This window comes from Drosophila kikkawai, chromosome 2R (genome assembly GCF_030179895.1).
Source record: "Drosophila kikkawai strain 14028-0561.14 chromosome 2R, DkikHiC1v2, whole genome shotgun sequence".
In the NCBI taxonomy this organism is placed as follows: Eukaryota; Metazoa; Arthropoda; class Insecta; order Diptera; family Drosophilidae; genus Drosophila; species Drosophila kikkawai.
Window position 1 is genome coordinate 9,088,415 of NC_091729.1, and position 14,473 is coordinate 9,102,887.

A 14,473-nucleotide genomic window follows, 5' to 3' on the forward strand; every position below is an offset into this window, starting at 1 on the left:
GTGTGGAATAAACATCAATAGACCACTGAGTAAACTATTTTTTTCCTTTTGTAAATAAGATCTGATTTCTTATAAAAAAAGCCATTTACTTTTCATTCCGGCCAGAAAAAGGTGCCCGTTTTTCAAATCGAAAATATCTTTCGTTTTCGATTACCGGAGCACCAATTTCTCGTTTTCAAAAACGAAAAAATCTTGCCGTTTTCGATTACCGGAGCAGGCCTGATTTTATATACGATGCCTGAAAGTATGCTATATCACATTTGTGAACGATTCCTTTAACCCTTAGATGGGTACCAGATGTTGAAAATAAACACTTTTGGTTGAGTATATAATTTTGTTTTTTTTTTTGTAATTTTTTTAATTGTAATTGATTACATGTGGTTTTCTTGATCTATACAATTAATATGCTTCATTAATTTAAAATTGATATATATTTTATACGTATATTTTGTAATTATAGGTAAAATTATCATTTTTGTTTCATTGTATTTAATTAATACTAAACGTTAAATTCGAACACACTTTGTAAAACAAGTTTTGCAATTGTATTTGTTGTTGGTTTTGTTTTGTTTTGTTTTGTTTTGTCAAAGCTCGTAATAAAACACATAAAGAAAGTATCCGAGACATAATTACGAAGAGTGGCAGAAGAAACAGTTATTAAATAATACGAAAGAAGCTCCAAAGGATCGCAGCCATGTGTATATTTATGTATAGGCTTAGGTATGGTAGTCCTACGTAATAAATATCATGAGCAAAAATTGCAATTTGTGTACATTGTTATCTAAACTTACAGGATTACAGGTTACAAACTTCGTTCAAATGACAGTCTAGCTTCGGTGAGTGCTCTCACCCAGCTCAAGTTCCTACTCCACAGTTTGTCGTGCTGCCTTTTGCCATACACAAACACATTAATTTGAATAAAACTCTATTTATCTTTGCCACCAATAATACGGTTTACATGCATAGTTCTGGGGCACTACAGTTGCTGCAGTTGTCGGGTTGCTTTAACTCTGTTCGGTTGTGATATTGGCCGTAGTTTATTTCTTCATATCGCTCTAGGTCTAATAGAATTATATAGTTCATTAAACATATGTGATTTCATTAAATTATGACATGTATTCAGTGTGGAGGGTTGATGGGTATGTAGTTGCATTATCCTCACACAATTACGAACTTCCCTTGCATTGGCAGACTAAAAAGTGAGTGGGCCTAGCATATTTCAGTGTGATGTCTGATGTTGGCAATCGAATCTCCAATAGCTTAAACTACGAATACAATTACAGTTACGATGTAGATACATTTCGCCTTCGCATATGTAACTAATAACAGCCGTGATACTGTTGCAAAAGACATGGAAGCTGTATGAAATTGTTACAGATCTGAGTCGTTAGCCTATGTATAAGATGGATCTCTGAGGGTGAGGGGGATGCGATGGGTGAGTCGTTACAAAGGTTGTCTACAACTATGTTCAGTGTATGCCTTCATATCTAATAACTATATCTAGGTTTTCTTGTTCCTTTGAGCTGGCTTCTGTTTTTGTTTATCTTCTTTACCCTTCGAAGGTTGGTTCACGTTTGAATACAAGGACAAGGCGTTGGAGGAGGACCTGCAACACCCTGGTAGCTGGAGGGAGGAGAATACTATCGGGGTGGGACTGGGGGGTTCGGGGTGAATACGATTGCGAAATACCTTTAGCTATGGCAGTAGCGAAATAAATTGGGGGAATACTGCAAAGTGCTGCAAGGAAGGAGTCTCCGTAGCCAGACGCGACTACTTCGAGTGGGGCAGGGATCACCAGGAGCAATGGGGATGCAACAGCAATGCGCTCGCATTCAGTACAATACACACACGTCTATATAATTCCTATATAGCTTATATAACAATAACTACAAATCGGCGAGAGGAGGTCGAGGAGCAGCCTAGCCCTAATCCTTCTTCTTCACCTTCTCCTCCTTTTCCTCCTCCCGCTCCCTAACATCAGCGCAGTGCTGCGGACGCCACTTCTAGCTCCAGAAGTCCATCATGTTGACCAGCTTGCACTTCTTCAGCTCCAGCTTGGTGGGCCTGGCCCGGAGTCAAGCCCGCCCGAAGATGGCCCTGTCGGAGACGTCGCCGGTGGACTGTGAGTGCGACATGGCCATGGTGGCGCCACCACCTGAAGACTGCTGCTGCTGCTGACCACCCACTCCGTGGTGATGGTGGTGATGTGTGGCCGTAGCAATCGTTGCCGTCGACGCATTGTGGTGCGTCACATTGTGGTGGTTGTGCGCCAGCGTCGAGCTGCCGTACTTCGAGGACACGCTGCCGATGCCACCGACATTGCCACTGCCGGTCAGGTGCTTCCTGGTGGCCGCCGACGAGACGTGGTGGGTGCTGCCGCTGCCCACGCCGCCGTAGATGCGATGCAGCGAGTACTGCTGCACCGACTCCAGGTCGGACACGCTGGACGCGATCTTCGAGCGCACCGCCACCTTCTGCATGCTGTTGTACTTGTCGCTGGCGCTCAGCTTGATGTCCGGCAGGTGTCCGTTCGACTGGGCATGTCCATGGGGGTGGCCGTGGCTCGGTGGCTGCTGCTGGCGCGACTTGGCGGTGTTGGTGGCCATGGCCGCGCTGTGCACCGCCGTGGTGCTGGTGATCGAGGCCACCACCGGACCGCCGCTGCCTGGCGAGACCTCTGCGAAGCTGTAGCAGGAGGACTTCTGGGAGACGCTGTTTAGGCCCGAGCTGGACGAGCTGCTGGACATGCGGCAGCTGCGGTGGCGACTGGAGGAGGAGGGCTGCAGGAACTCGTGGTGGGCTGCCTCGTCGGGCGTCATCCGTTCCGCGGGGTCCCATTCCAGGCAGCGCTGCAGGAAGTCGATGAAATAGCGGTCCTGGCAGTGCAGGATCTGGGCCAGCGACTTGCTGCCCGGCGTCCGCTTGCGTCCCTTGGTGTTTGTTATGCAGCGCGGGGCATCGCGGGAGTCGAAGAAGAGGCGCCGCCGCCTGGCCACCGAGATGAGCACCTTGGGCGGCAGACCCAGCACCTCCATGATGCAGGCCAACTGCTCCACCTCGTTCTCGCCGGGAAACAGTGGGAAGCCCGTGTATAGCTCGGCAAGGATGCAGCCTGAAAAATTAAAGAAGAGAGAGGGGTTGACATCAAATTGATATTGATTTTTATCTGGTTCAGGGGCCACATCTATGTATATACTATATGCATCTGAAGCTGTACTCGTATCTGTAACTATCTATCTTCCGCAGTAATTTCGGGCGGTCAGACAAGCGCATTGACCTTGACTTTGGGCCGGACACGTGCCTGCTGTGCTCGAGCTTATTTATTTCCTGCTGCACTCCATAATGGACTCGGACTCGGACGGAGTGGCTTTGGCGAGAGAGATGTCACAGCAGGATTGCAGGATCAATGCCTTTGACGGCCATTTGGTGACTGAGCTTCGACCTCCGGCCATTCATCTAACTTTTTCAGTGACTGCAGTAATTGACTGACAAATGGTTTTATTTTCCGAGTCATGACTAAGCTTTGTAAGTCACTTAGTGTTATTTTCTATAAAGTATAGATTTTTGGAAGACACCTACCCATTATTGCTAACCTAATCAATTTCAGATACTAACACCGAGAACCCCTTTAGCTGCACAGTCTGTACTTAGAGCTTAACCCTCCCTCGGTGCGACCTCATTTACCTAATGAAGCTTCAAGCCATCAAACCCACACATACATATGCACCACATATGGCAGTGGCAGGAGGACTGGCTAAGAGCTCACATCATTCAACACGTAACCCATTTCCATTGCCTGCCCACGCTGTGTGCTCAGTGCACAGTAACTCAAATAAGAGAGCCCCACACATGAAGCAGGCCAAGACAGCGGATAAAAATAAACTGGGCTGTCTTTTATTAGGACCCCGGGCAGAGCAGACCTCACGTCCGTGCGCACATTTAATGAGTCCTTTGTTGCCCAAGGAGCTGCGCACGGTGCTTTCCCGCTACTGCCTCCGCTGACCGGACCGGACGTGGCTGTGGTCGGAAATGGGCGCTAAAAGGATGTGTTCAGTGGCGACTGAGGGCAGGACGAACTGAAAGCCCGGTCAGGGCTTGGCAAAATTATTATATACATAAACTTCGAGAGGGGCGGTGGCACTTGTTGAGTGCCCGCCCTCACCTCCGGCCCCTTCATCGATATCTCATTGTTCGGTGGGATGGAGGAGGTCCTTTTCCGCCGCCACCTTTGCCTTGCCTGTTGCTGCTAATTGGCCAAGTGCGTGTTCTTACACTTCGCTGGGCTTTTCTGTGTTTCGCCCAGGTCAATCGTACGGATAAAGTGGCAGGGTACCCTGGGAAAAATACGGCTTAAATCGTTTCTCATTAATTGCAATTAATTTGGTAAACTAAAAAAGATTTTGTAGTTGCTACCTAGTACACCTCACATGTGCATATATCCTACAAGTTGGCCACGTGCAGAGTATGCCACACACTGGTTAATATTTAATCCTTCCCCCGATTGCCGAGCGGATATTTATAGGGCCAACGTGAGTGGGCAATAAACCTGCCTGCCAAATGCAGGGCAAGCCTTTTAAATTGCAGTCCATATATGTTACGAACACGTTTTTCAGCCCACTTGGGACCCTCGGCAGGATGTTTTTAATTAAAAGTGGACACTCACCCAGGCTCCACATGTCGATGGCGGTGCCGTACTGCAGGCCGAGAATCACCTCCGGGGAGCGGTAGAACCTCGATTGGATGTACGTGTAGATTTTACGATCCACGTAGCACGAGCTGCCAAAGTCGATGACTTTGATGGAGCTGCTGCCACGCTGTTTGAGCAAGATGTTTTCCTGTTTTTCCAAGTAAAGAAGATGCATTAGAGGAAGGCTAGCTCGACTTATACCACATACTTACCGGCTTGAGATCACAGTGAATAATGTTTTCCTTGTAGAGCAGGCGCAGGCACTTCACAATCGAGTTGCAGAAGCGTCTTATGAGACTCATGCTGAATCCGTTGTAGTTGTTCTTCTTTATCAGCTCGTACAGGTTCAGGCTGCAAGGACAGAAAACAGGATACACAGGACATTATTGAGGGCCCGTTCAAGTGTGACTCGAACATGAGTCAGCGCCGAAGCCCCCCGAAACCGTTTGCCAAACAAGGAAACACTCGCGACAGGAGAACAAAACTAGGAACGGCCGCTTTAAGTCCGTGTTGCAGTACGGGTAACATGCATTGAATTAATTCCCATTGCATGTCGGGCTCAAATTTGGGCCCACAGCGCGATAACGTTCTAAGTCGGCGGCAATATTGACAATGCCAGTCGTGAGCAGTCAGCAGCAGAAATGGTGGCAAATTCAGCCGAAAAAGCCGCCCCCAATAATGGAAACAGTGGGGCAAAGGCAGTGTCTGAGCACATTTTAAAGATTTAGCCAACAGCTAGGGGAAACCGATCGTTTAAGTCAGATTTTTTGTGCAGTCCGATCATATATTAAAGAACTCTAAACAATAAGATGCATAACTACGTTACGGCGTTACGCATCTTGTTGTTACTTATATTGGTCTTACTAGCGTGTCACAGACTTCAGACTTGAGACTTTCAAGTGCAAAGAAGTGTTTATTATTAGCATTTCACGAAATATTTTATATTTATCTTCAACTTCACAACACTGTTAGGACCTCTTTCTCCTTAGTCGCCAAAATACCCCTTATTGTCAACCCGTTGATGGCTGTTTTGTTTACATTGCCATTTCTGTACCATTCGCAGTTATGCGATTGCGAGCGATTAATTAACTGATAACAAATGGTTTCTTGTTCCTCAATGTCAATGTAACCACAAAAGAGACAACCATTCGAGATAACCATCTGGGGGTTGAAATATATACTCATTCTGTAGTTTATCGTGGCGAAAGTTTTGTCAATTGTGGATGTCTCAGCATGAAAGCCGATGATTGATGATGGTTAGGAGTCAGGATATTACTTCCTATTCCATCTCCTCGCAGATTTTCTCCCGCTCAACATGGCTCAATTCATCGAACTCGCCTTCATATCCGTCAACTCACCATTTTTTTTTACGAGCATATTGCCATCAATAACTTTATCGCCTGCTCATGAGAGCTGCTCTGACATGTTTGACCTATATAAGAGACGAGCAGTAGATTGCCAAAAGTAATAACTGTTCCTGGCATGAAAGAGGCCAGGATATGTGTGGTTATGCCCAGGAAAATATATATATGGATTTTCCTGTGCGACTTGAACACATGTTAATCGCCTGCTAAGGCTTTGAGCCGTGTTCTACAGCTTTCTAGTGTCGTAATCCAATTTAAATTTATGTCAAAACCCAGCACACGAGTTGCTAAGAGCGCTTAAAAGCGCGCTAAGTTGATTGAGCTAACAGAGTGTCAAGGCCGTTCTGCCAAGCTTCCCCCTTTTAAGCCACATAATGGCATGGATGACTGTCAAATCGCTGAGCAGAGCCGCCGGATGGGAGAGGAACAGCCCGAACGACGGCCGCAAAGGTCATGCGGCGGCTTTTAATTTGAAAACTTTCACATTGCACTGGCGCCGTAGAGCCCCGAAATAGCGGGCTTTAAAATGTCGGCCTTTAAAGGCGCTGGAAGAGCGGCATTGGAATCGATTTTAGTTACGGCCACGACACCCAAAAATAGATGGCGAGCGGCTGTGGGAGGCAGGAGTGCTTTTGGCAAACAGACGAGTCTATAACAAACCAATAAGAAAATCATCAAAATGTCATAATTTCAATCGGCGAGCCCGGCTCCTACATGTGTATGCTTGGCAGTCTGCATATTATAACTGCATTATGACATGCCACACAGAGACGGCAATGGCAGAAGTCCACGGTTCTCCCGTGAACTTGAAAACTGCCTTTGCCGACTGACTGGCTGGGAGCGTCTTTCCCGGCATTTCCGCGCCTTTTTCCGGCATTCCGGCAGAATTCCGTGCCGAAATTCGGCTCGTAATTTGATTGATTTGCCAATGCGCCGCGCCGTTGCAACTGCAACTGCAACATGCAATTGTAACGAGCCACTAATGCCTGCATTTAGCACACCGAAAATGGAGCAGAAGAATGCCAAATGCGGCCGAGAGTAAAAGTTTGGATAAACAATGACGGTTGACGCCCCCAAGTAAACAATAAATACATATAGATAAGCCCGACTGAAGGTCTTTCCCGGGAAGGACACTATTTTCGTCTTATCTCTAAGTAAATCGAATGGATTTCAATGTTATTATCATCCTTTCTTTGACAGAGTCAGAACAGTTCAAAGTCCTTGGGCTGTATGTAAGTGCATCTGAGTGAAAATCGTGCTTTATTGCATATCTTGCGGCTGTCAATTGGCCGTAAACAAACTTCTCTGTGAGTCGAAAATTGTGTCACCTTCTGGGTGTTGGTCGGACGAGCAACTTTGTCGTTGCTTTCCAAGTTTTAGCATAAATTTGCTGGTTGAAAAAGCTAAAGGAAATGCCAAGTAGTTGATTGACAACTGACTTTTCGCTGTCTGCATTTGCAAGTCGAATGGATCTGTGGTTCCTTGGATCTCCGAATATTGATTCCCTTGCGGAAATTCATAAAATATTAACCAAGTTATTTCGGAGCGCTTTTATATTGCCATCTTTCCTGGTTAATTTTCCCTTAAATATCCATAAATATTCAAAGTTAAGCCTCTTAGCCGAAACACGGGCAGAAAACCGCCTCTGAATTAATGATGCTGTCCCGGGCTGGGACGCCTGTGACCTTGTCTTTCGGGCCAGGCTCATCGGCTCAAGGACGAACGAATATCCTTCCCCGGCAGTCGTTGTGCGGCATTTTAATTAGTCCGCGGCTGTGTGACGGTAGCCCAAATAATCACAGAAATGCAAAAAGTATTCTGCCACTGGCACTGTCAGAAGTGGAGACGATGTACCTTTTAGCAAATGATAAATGACTTGGCCTTGGCCAGGCTAACTGGCTTCTTCTATCTCCCCCCTGACGGTCTGACGGGACGTGCAGCCAAACAAACTTAGTGCTCGGGAAATGTCAATTAGCAGTAATTACTGTGCCATGGCACGGCATAATAATAACCTACATCAACATCAACATCAGCAGAGCAGCTGACACCGCGTTTCCCGGCCCCCGAATGCCTATTCTCCTGGTAACTCAATTCGCGAGCACGGACAGTCGTCCTTGCAGCCGCGCTCTGCTCTCCCCTAATTGCAATTTACACGCTCCGAGTGCAAAAATTAATTTAAAAAACAAACTCGCAGGACTTGGAATGGCTCATTTGCATGCCACGCCCGCTGCTCACGCAGACTGAAGCGCCGCCATCAACCGCATGTTGCATTTTAATTAAAAATCATTTCTTTCAGTCCTCACATGGAGAAGGACATCCTGCCAGATGTCTATGTCACTCCCACGTTGTCGGTGGGCATGTCAGGAATAGTCAATTACACAGCTGACGACAGTGTCGGTCACACGGCCACATCTGTTTGACATTGATGAGCTTTGAAGTGGATTAAAGTGCAATAGGGGGTCGCAAGTACAGTATTTGGGTCAAATAATTAAAGGGGGCTTTAAGGGGGAATATAAATTTACTTATTTATACTTCTACAATAGATAAATAAAATTATAAGATGCATAACGAGCGAACTTTAAATTGCCACATTCCCAAAATAAAAAGGATAATCTACATCCTGTACAGTTTTATATACTACATTTGAAGCTTATATTACGATGACTTTCAGCCTTTTGCATTATTTGTTGATTATCAATATTTGGATATAGGCAATAAAGTATCGCTTCGATAATCGCTTGACACCGTTTAAAGCACTAATTTGCCTTTTATAATGAACCATATTTATTGCCTTTTATTTATGTTATCTGTTTGCCTAAAAAAATTAATTCCCTAGTGTTTATCGCCATCCTGATCTCGTGATGAGCCATAAAAATTGAAATTAAATCTTTACTTATTGCTTGTCTACAAGGCGTTGAGTTGGGAGGCGCATACGGTGACATTGGAGTCACGAAAAGGAGGAGCCTAGGGGCCGGGGTGCAGAGTCCTTCGGTCGTGCTTCTCTCCCGGGCAGCATTAAGCTGAAATTTATGTGCTTGACACACACACTCCCGCGCTGCCTGCCGGTGACTTGGCAGCAGCGTCGTCCTCATCGGGACAATATGCTGCATAGTTATGGGGCCGAGAGTGTGGCGTTGTGCTGCCTGTCTTTGGCACTTTGGCAGCTCTCATTTTATCGCTGTCGCCGTAAATTATGTGGCCCATAATGCCAGAACAAGACCGAAACGGCCGACAGAAAATACCACCTGCCAGGGACCAATGTGGGAAATCATCCCAATATGTGTGTGTGTGTGCGAAATGTGTCACTTGGCGTCAATTCAGTCCCTCCCATCCCAGCTGCCCGTGGCACTGTCCCTTTTGTGAAATGAAGTCCTTGAATGTGGCGGTGTAATAAGTGTGTCACTTTAGGGACATGGTTTTAGGTTTCATATTTGCAGACCCTCTGGGCGAAGGGGCGGAGGTCAGTTGGCTAATTAGCTAATCAGATTGTGAGGGAGCTTCCTTCCCCGAAAATATATGGTTTAAAATAACTTTTACTAGGAACTACAAACCTTGAACCTTACACTACTCTTTCCCGGGCCAATAAAACAATTTCTATAATCTCGGTCCGACTAATCCTATCAGGCAGTTCCAATCTCTCTCAAACCCATAGCAGGCAAATTTAATTGCGTGCACGTAAATTAATTACGTAAAACTTTCGGTACAATTTGTTTACTCGTTCAAAACAAACTTTAAACTTGCCGTCGGGTTGTCAATGCGGTTCCCTGTCTCGCCCCTGGTCACTTCCAGGCACTAACTTTATCCGCTACAGGAAAACTTCCTTTGGGAGAACAAGAACAAAAAACACCAAGTGCCCACTCCAAGCAGCCAAGGATACTAAAAACCATTTTGCGGCTAATTAGTCGCAGTGCAAATAATTAATTAGCTTTGTGTAACTGTCTGGAAATGGGAAAAGGATTCTAGGCTTTTCCCTCCATCGATCTGCAGATTTCATGGCGTGCAAGGAACCCATTTGAATTTTGAAACCACAAATCAGTGCTCAAAAATGTCAGCTTGCTGGAATTTTGAACTTCTTTGGGCTTGCAATTAAGACAAATTAGTCATCCGTCGGCTTACGGAAATGTCAGGCTCGATGGGTGCCTAAAAATTTGCCGGGGAGTTGGGCTAAGGAAACAAGTACACGACCACCACCGACCTTCAGCGCTTGTTTTCCTAACGAAAAACTTTGACAACTTTTCCTTTTGCATCGCGTGCCGCCTTTGTACTTTCCCCGGGATTTATTTTTACTATATTTGCGTTGCCTGCTGTCTAAACTTTGACATATGCAGGCATGCCTCCACCAACAGCCCCCTTTTGGCGGAAAATCAACACCCAGAACACCTGATTTTTTGCCTCCTGCCAATCAATTAGATTTCTGCACACAGGCACTTCCAAAGTGCCGGCTAAAACAACAGGTTTTCCCGGGCTGTGCACACACATGCGGGTGCACTGCGCCTGCAAGGAGGACACACAACATTCAACATTTAAATTGAAATTGATGGCCGAGCGACGCTTGCGGTCCGCGGTTGTTGATTTCGATTGTGTCTGCGTTTTGCGGCATGTAAAGCACACGCGGGCAGGAAATTAAATAGGGAATTATATTGTCTATACCGGGAAGGGGGAATGGAGAAATGCACACTCAAAGGCAGCTTTTAGCAAGGCTATCGATACAGGTACACTATCTAGCCCACACCTCCCGATAAATTATTTCAAACAATCGTAAAAAGAATTATGAAACGCACTTAGGAGCATTTATGACGCAGCCAGGATTTATGGCCTTATGAAATCGAAAACCGAAGCCGAAGCACACACACAGGACAATAAACTGAACTTAAGGGGGGGGTAAGGTATTTAATTTTTTTTTTCGTAAATTTTTTTTTATTTTTTATTTTTAAAGTTTAACATCTTAAGAATATTGTGTCCAAGTTTTACATCGATCAGAGTGAAATTGACGAAGTTATGCGGATTTGAACGAAGGTCGGTTGGTGTTCAATGCATGGGAATCACAAAGTTTAAAGCGCTCTCCTGAAAAATTCAATATTTCAAATCGGTGTACACGATTACAGAAAAACTACTGGACCGATCGATTTGAAATTTGGCACACACATTCTTTAACTAATTCCTCAGGTATTCACGTCGGCCTTTTTTTAATTTTTAATTTTTATATATTTTTAAATTAAGAAATAACGTTTTTTTTTAAGTCAAAAATCGGGTTTTTGACTTTCAAATATCCTAAAAAATCACAAAAAAACTAAAAAAAAAAAAACGCTTCGTGAATACCTCGGGACACTTATCCTTTAACGAATGAGGTATAATTTTTTTAGATCGGATGATCCTGTGGACTGTTAGGATGTACACCGCAAAACAACTTTTTTTGGAGGCGACTCTGGAGATTCCCTATAACTTCTCTACCTCTAAATATTTTTCAATACAAAATTTATCAAAAATTATTCAAATGTTGTGTTATTATATGGTATTTAATTCATTAAGCTAACTTTAGCCGTTCCGCCACAATAATTTTTTGAAAAGTGGCCTTTTTTGCACCGAATTAACCTTACCCCCCCCTTAATTCGGCGGAAAAGGCTCATATGTCTGTCGCGTTTGTGGGGGAAATATCGCAATGCGTGCTAGGTACTTGGAGCATGGAAATTAATAATAGCCGAAATTTTATGGTCACCAAACACGCAACGAAAGTTAACTGGAAATAATTGGCAGAATGTTAATAGAAATGCGAGTTATACGCGCTTTTAATTGAAGCGGGTAACAGCCAACTCGACTCGTCCCGTGACTGGCAAGGCAAAACCCAAATTAAATGCGACTTCATTGACGTCAGAAGGTGCTGCTAAATAGAATGCTGTGGGAGGATGGGCTATACATACCTCATCAGCTCAAAGGTGATGCACAAATGCTTGCGGAAGTAGGTGTAGTCGAGCATGTGTATGACATTGTGAGATCCATCTGCATCCTTCTCCCGCAGCTCATCGAGTATGTTGAGCTCGACCACGGCCTGGTTGAGGAAGCGCTTCTTGTTCCTTATGATCTTGATGGCCACGTGGGTGTTGGTCTTATGGTCCAGGGCCCTGATCACCTGTCCGAAGCTGCCCTTGCCAATCACCTCCAGAATCTCGTAGCGAAAGGCTATGTGATCGTGTTCGATCTGCAATGCAAAGAGGCTCAAGCTTGAATGTTTTGCAATTGCAAATTATGCGAAATGTACTTACGATCTTGTAGTTGCCATTATCATCGTCATAGCCCAGATTGGTGGTGTTGGCTGTGGGGGCGGGCTTGTTGTAGTTCTTGCTGGCATGCTGGCCAAAATAATAGACCTCCTTGTACACCTTAAGCTCCTCGAACTCCTGATCGGTTAGGTAGTTCCGAAACTTTTTCACCAGCTCTGCAAGACAAATTTATAATGTTTAAAATTGAATCAGAAGAAAGTTCTTGCTTTAATCAACAGATTTTTCATGCGTGCGCTCCTCTCAGGTAAATACAAGTAAGGGGGTCATCGAGAATTTCCTCATGTGGCAACTGCCACTCTAAAAACCCACTGACCCTGACCTCAATGCCATTTATTTTCCCACCAGAATGTTGTATAAAATTAATTAGAGAGCAGAGGAATGACGGAGTGCGGCTACCAAATGCCTGAAGGGCGTGCTCAACTAATTGGCATTGGGCTGCAGCGAGGCAGAGAGCAAACGCACAAAGCCTGGCCAGACTCAGCGTCAATTTAGCAGCTCCTGCAGTCCAATCTGTGGGTGAACATTGTCGGAAAGCGTTCTTTTACACCCAGAGAACTAAATAAAAAGAGGGATATCCAAGGATGTAGGTAAAAAGCCTCAAGAAACACTTCCACAAATTCCTATAAATTAAACAAATTTCCCCTTACCAGATGGCGTCATGGGCGTATTGCACTTGGGCTCGGCGCTTCCTGTGCTGCTGGCCGAGTTGCCGGAGCTGCCGCTGCCGCTGCTGCTATTGGACTTGGTGGAGGAGCCTCGCTCATTGCCGCCGTTGCTGCTGTTGGTGGTCGATGAGGACACTGGCGATCCGATGTTGTTGCCATTGCCGCTGCCATTTCCATTGCTGTTGCTAATACCATTGCCATTGGAGGCTGTCGTGGCCGTGGTGGTCTCACCCCCTGCCATGTGGTTGTTTTGTGCATCCAGGCGCCGGGACCCGTTGCAGAGCTGCGGCAGGTCCAGTCGGGAGCCCGTCAAGCGAACGTCCCGTCGCAACTTCTCGTTGTCCAGTTGGATCTGCAAGGGAAGACGGAACCATATGAAAACAAGAAAGGAAGCTAACTTCGGCACGCCGAAGTTTGTATACCCTTGCAGATATTATTTCATTACATTTCAACTATACTTATAATGTTTACAGTTTGACAGTTACAGTTTTACATTCACACCTTTACATTTTCTCTACATCTACCGATCGCTCCTATGGCCGCTATATGATATAGTTGTCCGATTTTCATGAAATTTATACCAAAATTCTACAATAATAAAATAAGCTTATATCTCAGAGTAGATGAAAATACGTTGAAAAACAACGAAGTTATAATTTGTTTCCTATTAATTTCCCGATCGTTTCTATGGCAGCTATAAGATATAGTCGTCCGATTTTCATAAAATTTTTACCAAAATTCAGAAATATTATAGAATGGCCATATCTAAAAAATGGTGCAAAAATGTTAAAAAACAGCAAAGTTATAATTTTTTTTCGAAAAATTGATCGAACATTTGTATGGCAGCTATATGATATAGTCGTCCGATCCGGCCCGTTCCGACATATATAGCAGTGAGAGTATATAGAAGACTATATGCAAAGTTTCATTCAGATAGCTTTAAAACTGAGGGACTAGTTTGCGTAGAAACAGACAGACGGACAGACGGACAGACGGACAGACGGACAGATGGACAGACGGACAGACGGACATGGCTATATCGACTCGGCTGTTGATGCTGATCAAGAATATATATACTTTATAGGGTCGGAAACGTCTCCTTCACTGCGTTGCAAACTTCTGACTGAAATTATAATACCCTGCAAGGGTATAATGACACGAAATCGAGGGTCAACTTCTGCAGGGAGTAGCATACTTCCGGGCAGCTAACGAGATCTGAACGCAGCAACTCGTAGGGACCGAACCTGCTGCGGAGAAAGCAGCATACTTTCCGGCTGGGATTCTTGTCCGTGATTCGCTTGCGTAGCTTTTTCCATTTCATTGCAGGTAATTCTTATTTTAATTCTCTATTTTATTTTAAAATACCGCCTGACTTTTAGTATGTATTTTACTGACGAATCAGTCAGAGTTGTTGGAGTGTAAATAAACGTAGAAAATACAAAAAAGAAAGCCAACTTCGGGGTATATTATTTTCTTATT

General features: G+C 44.9%; 1 protein-coding gene across 4 annotated transcripts in view; it reads right to left on the reverse strand.

Moving 5' to 3' along the window:
* Positions 1–1,826: 1,826 nt before the first annotated feature.
* Positions 1,827–14,473, reverse strand: part of Dyrk2 (Dual-specificity tyrosine phosphorylation-regulated kinase 2) — a 48,861-nt gene continuing 36,214 nt past the window's right edge. Inside the window, exons 1-7 of one of the 4 annotated variants that reach the window (XM_070283919.1) lie at positions 14,262–14,454; positions 12,977–13,346; positions 12,312–12,484; positions 11,970–12,247; positions 4,900–5,038; positions 4,664–4,835; positions 1,827–3,112 (exon numbers count right to left, since the gene is read on the reverse strand). In XM_070283919.1, coding sequence (XP_070140020.1) covers positions 2,076–3,112; positions 4,664–4,835; positions 4,900–5,038; positions 11,970–12,247; positions 12,312–12,484; positions 12,977–13,346; positions 14,262–14,315 — 2,223 coding nt within the window. In that variant the 5' untranslated portion in view covers positions 14,316–14,454 and the 3' untranslated portion in view covers positions 1,827–2,075. Of the gene's footprint in view, positions 3,113–4,663; positions 4,836–4,899; positions 5,039–11,969; positions 12,248–12,311; positions 12,485–12,976; positions 13,347–14,189; positions 14,455–14,473 lie in introns of those variants that run through there. The other 3 variants (XM_070283918.1, XM_017166451.3, XM_017166448.2) reach the window with 3 other exon arrangements.